The sequence below is a fragment of the Pinus tabuliformis genome, chromosome 1_1 (genome assembly GCF_031772625.1).
Source record: "Pinus tabuliformis cultivar Carrire ecotype Pingquan chromosome 1_1, CPIR1, whole genome shotgun sequence".
In the NCBI taxonomy this organism is placed as follows: domain Eukaryota; kingdom Viridiplantae; phylum Streptophyta; class Pinopsida; order Pinales; family Pinaceae; genus Pinus; species Pinus tabuliformis.
The window spans coordinates 68,304,059-68,309,074 of record NC_142297.1 but is presented as its reverse complement, the minus strand read 5'-3'; the positions used below and the strand labels follow the sequence as shown (position 1 = coordinate 68,309,074).

General features: G+C 47.7%; 1 protein-coding gene across 1 annotated transcript; it reads right to left on the bottom strand.

Annotated features, from left to right (window-relative positions):
- Positions 1-532: 532 nt before the first annotated feature.
- On the bottom strand, positions 533-3,529 carry LOC149211606 (uncharacterized). Its single transcript, XM_089388438.1, has 3 exons — positions 2,561-3,529; positions 2,153-2,440; positions 533-1,789 (listed from the first exon to the last, which is right to left on the bottom strand). Exons 1-3 carry the CDS (start codon positions 3,527-3,529, stop codon positions 533-535), a joined length of 2,514 nt encoding a protein of 837 aa, XP_089244564.1.
- Between the last annotated feature and the right edge of the window lie 1,487 nt (positions 3,530-5,016).

Genomic DNA, 5,016 nt, shown 5'->3' with positions numbered 1-5,016 from the left:
TCCCACATAGTTTGATCCAAACTTCTTCGGTCCTAGAGCTCAGATTTTTGAAAATCCGTTTGTTCCTTTCTTTCCATATACTCCAGGAAATGAGACCAGGGAGCAGGTTCCACAAACAATTGAGGAGTTCGCTCTTATAAGGGTTCTGCGGCCAGTGCCTTAGGGAGTCCGTTATGTCGTTCTTTGTTCTGCATCTTTTTTGACATCTGAAGCCCGCCTTTTCCCACAGTTGATTGGCTAGGGGACAGGAGTCCAAGAGGTGTTGAAGCGTTTCCTCATTTTGACAACAGTTGGGGCATATCGATGGTCCGTGGAAATTCCTTCTCCTTAGTTTATCCCAGGTAAGGATTCTTTTGTGACCGACCAGCCACAGGAAGTAGGAGATTTTGGGCCATGAACCAAAACCCCATATTTTGCTCCATATAGGATCAGAGGGGATATTATTGTTACAGATTATCTTGTAGGCTTCTGAAGTGGAGAAGTCGCCTTTTGGTCTGTATCCCCATCTCAAAATGTCGTTTCCTTCGTCATATCAGACTCTTCTTTTGTCAAGCTCCTTCTCCAAATCCCCTGTATCCTGCAAGTTAGTGGTGATAGCCCAATGATTTCCTTGTTTCCATTTCCTGAATCCGTGCTCCATCTCTTGCCTCCAGTAGTAATGGATCTTTTCTTGCTGCTGCTCCTGCCTAACATGATCCAGTGGTAATTGGAGAGTGTGGATAAGCTTTGGCATCTGATTCCATGCATCTGTCCAAAACCTTGCTGTTTTGCCATTCCTAACCTCCCAAAAACTGTGTTGTTGTATTAACTGGTAGTGTTGTTTGGCCGCATTCCAAATTAGCGAACCTTTTTCCGTGGGAATAAACCGGATGAGCTCCTCCGGGGGTCTGTTATTGGCATATTTAGCCGTCCAGATCCTTGCCCAAGGCTTTTCTGGATTAGTGATCCAGTGCCACCATATTTTGGCACTCATGATGGCATTACTATGCTCTGGGTCTCTCAGCCCAATACCCCCTTTTTCCTTTGGTTGACATACTGTAGGCCATTTGACCAAGGCCCATTTCCGATTAGTTGCCGACCCTCCCCAAAGAAAGCTGCGTTGAAGCTGCCTGATTCTTTTTAAGACCCATTTGGGTGCCGCAAGGATTGAGAATAGGTACAGAGGCATTGCCTGAAGGACTGACTTAATGAGCACAACCCGGCTGGCTAGGTTGAGAGATCTATGTGTCCAAAGGTTGAGACGAGATTCCATTTTCTCTATGAGGGTTCGCCAAGCGGAATGCTTTAGAGCTGAGGCTGTGAGAGGGGCGCCAAGGTATTTTGAGGGAAGGGAGGCGGCAGGGAATCCAAGGATGCGAGTAACAGCTGATTTAACAGGAGGAGGCGTATGAAAAAAGAATATCTGCGATTTGGCACAATTTACATCCGTGCCAGAGGCTGCAGCAAAGTCATTGAGCAGGGATTTGAGGCAAGTGGCTTCCTGGGCTGAAGGATAACCAAAAAGCATGGTGTCATCAACGAATTGCTGATGGGAATTGGCCGGGGTGTTATGAACTGAAAGACCCTTGAGCTGGTGAGATTGAAGAGCTTGTTTGATATGACGGCCTAGCCCTTCTGCCATGAGAACGAATAGGAAGGGAGATAGGGGATCCCCTTGCCTGATTCCTCTTGATGGTTTGAAGGGCCGAGAAGGGATGCCATTCACAAGGATGGAGAACTGAGTGGAGTTTATTAGGCTCATGACCCAGCGGATCCACATGGAGCTAAAACCAAAAGCTTTTAGCATTTGCTGTATGAAGGTCCAGCTGAGTTTATCAAAAGCTTTAGAAAGATCTAGTTTAAGAAGCATACCTGCCTGCTTTGATTGCTTGAGGGAGTGTATGATCTCGTGCGTGAGGAGAATGCCGTCCATGATTTGTCTGCCCTCCACATAGCCCGACTGTTCCTGAGATATGAGCAGCGGTAGCAGAGGCTTCAGCCGATTAGCCACCACTTTAGAAATGACCTTGTATATCACATTACAGAGTGCAATCGGCCTGTATTTGTCAGGCGTGATAGCGTCCTCCTCCTTGGGGATTAGGGCTATAAAGGTTGTGTTGAGAGAGGGCAACATCCAGTGGAGGGCTCTCGATTCTTCCACAATTTGCCATACCTCTTGTTTAATCAGCTCCCAAAAGGTATGAAAGAACGTGGAGGTAAATCCGTCTGGTCCAGGTGCCTTTCCTTCTTTGAGCTGGAACATCGCTTCATCCACTTCCTGAGGCAGTATTGGGCGGAGGAGAAGTTCATTGTGTTCTTCCTTGATGATCCTAGGCACATTGTTAGTAATTTTTTCAATTGCTAGCCTTCTGTCTCCCTCCGGCTCTTGAAGGATCTGGTTGAAGTGATTGCGAAATTCTTCCTCTATTTCCTCATGCTTTTCTATTTTCTCTCCTCCTTGCTTTTGGATAAACGGGATGTTATTGTGCATTCTTCTTTGAATGGTGGTTCTGTGGAAGAATTTGGTGTTGCGTTCTCCTTCCTTCAACCATCTTATTCTGGACTTTTGTTTCCAGTAAACTTCCTCCTGCCTCTGCCTTTCCTCAAGCTGTCTGTGGATGCTTCGTTCCTGTTCCAGGGTCCCTTCAGTGTGTCCCCCTGTGATTATTTTCTGATGGAGGTCCGCCATTTCCCGATTGAGATCTTGCTGTGCTTTGAAAATATCTCCAAAGGTTTCTCTGTTCCATCGCTTTAAGTGGCCTTTAAGGTACCGGAGCTTCTGTTGGAATATATACATTTTAGACCCTTCTGGAGGAGTGAAGGAAGTCCAAGTGGTTTTGACGAAGTCTTTGAACTCAGGGTGCGTGAGCCAGAATCCTTCGAAGCGGAAGGGTCTTCGCTTTTGATCACCGGGTCGCTGCCATTGAAGAGCGATCGGCCAGTGGTCCGAGCCAGTATGCTGAAGAATTGCGGCTGTAAAGTCTCCTCCCAGGTGAATCGCATTGTCTGAGATAAGGATGCGATCTAGTTTGGATGCGATTTGGTGTTTTCCGGCTCTGCGATTGCTCCATGTGAACGTTCCATTACAGAAGGGCACATCTATGAGGGAGGCGTTTTGAATGAAATCCTTGAAGTGGGTGGTTTCTTGTTCCAGCCTGTTTCTCCCCCCTATCTTCTCTTCTAGCTTGGTGATCATGTTAAAGTCCCCTCCAATTATCCAGAGTGGGTGCCTTCTGTTATTGTTCAATGCTTCGATGGTGTCTAGAAGTGCTATTTTGCTTCCTGTGTCCTGTGGGAAGTATACATTTGAGAGATTGCCATGAACATTCGTGCCCAAAATATGGAAGGCTGCCTGTATCAGGTGATGAGAGGCATGGAAATCTGAGAGGTCTATTGCTTGAGTATTCCATGCAATGGCTAACCCCCCTGACGCTCCCGATGCATCTACCGCAACTGAGCGGCATCCTGGCCAGGCCTTTGTGAGAATACTGCCTAAAGTAGTACTATTACATTTGGTTTCCTGGAGGAAGCATATTTGCGGCTTCTCCATTTTAATCATGTTTTTCAGCATTCTAAGTTTCCCTGGGCTGTTAAGCCCCCTTAAATTCCATGAGACTAGCTTCATAGATCAACTATTTGCAGTGGGTTTGTAGTACTTTGTCAGTTTCGCATACCTGCCTGAGTCTAGCAGGAGTTTCCCAATCTCAATAGTTCTCTGTAGATCTGTTTTCCTTCCTCTCTTTTTGGTTTCCTTTGGGGGTTGGCTTCCATCCCACTGGCTTCCTGGTTGAATCCCTAGTTGTTGCTGCTGATAAGCTCTTGAAATAACTACCTCCAGCTTATTAAGTTGGGATTCGGATATGCTGTCATATGCTTTCGTTTTGCATGCTAGCTCCAGTTCTAGAATGTCCAGGCCATGCAAGTCTATGCTTTCAGGTTCTTCTTCCATCGGTTGCCCCTGACTGCCCTCTTCCTCATTTAACTTTGAGCTAGAGGGAGGATCTAGCTTTCCATCCACATCCATTTCCTTGTCTTTCTCTGCCTGTTCCTTCCTATCTCCGGAGGGGAAGTCATGGATGATCTCGGGGGAGCGGCGCTTGGGGGAAGAGGCTGGGGGCGGAGGGGGGGCGGAGGAAGATGGCTGGGACGGGTGGGAATCAGAGATCGGGGGAAGATCTTCGGAGGACTGAGCCAGGATTTCGAAACTATTCTTAGATGCTTGGCCGCTAGTGCTATTTAGCTGGGGCTTTTGCCCATGAGAGGGTTTCTTGTGCGCTCGCTTTCGGCTAGGGGCTTTAGTGAAGCCATCTTGGGTAGCTGTGACCGAAGGGTCCTGAGACGTGGCTTTGGCATTCAAGGGACAATCACGGAAGAGGTGCCCAAGAGCATGGCATCTCCTGCAGCGGAAGGGCACATGCTCATAGTCCAAGGGTTGGATCCACTCTTCGTCCCAGTGGGAGAGACTTACCGATTCTGGTAATGCTTCATTCAGCCGCATGAAGACGCATATGCGAGCATATGAAATGAATCTGCGCAGTTTGGTCTCTTCTGCTGTCCTGATGTATTCCCCTAGTCCATTTCCAATATTCCTGAGTATATCCTCGTCCCAATATTCGTCTGGAAGTCCATACATTCTGATCCAAACTGGTGCCCAGGTGAGGTCTTCCTTATCCGGGTTGAATCTTGGTATCCAGTCTCTCATGTACAAGCCCGCTGCATTGAAGAAATGAGGCCCTGTTCCCAGCACCCTGAGTTTGTCCTCAATACAATAAAAAATTACTGTGAAGAAGCCCTTCGGCCCTAGCTGCAGGGTAACGTCTCCTTTCGGCTTCCATTTGGCGGCAATCCACCCATATAGGGCTCTTTCCGTTGGCCAGAACCCTATGAACTTCCCTATGATGGCATGATCTTTCATGAACTCGATCCGAGCATCTATCTTGTGTCCCGGTAGCTCTATTCTTGGCCTTTCTGCGGCTACTGGTTTGCAGGTAGTTGAGGTTACTTTTGGTGCTTCCTCCGGGTTTTTCCCCTTGTCCT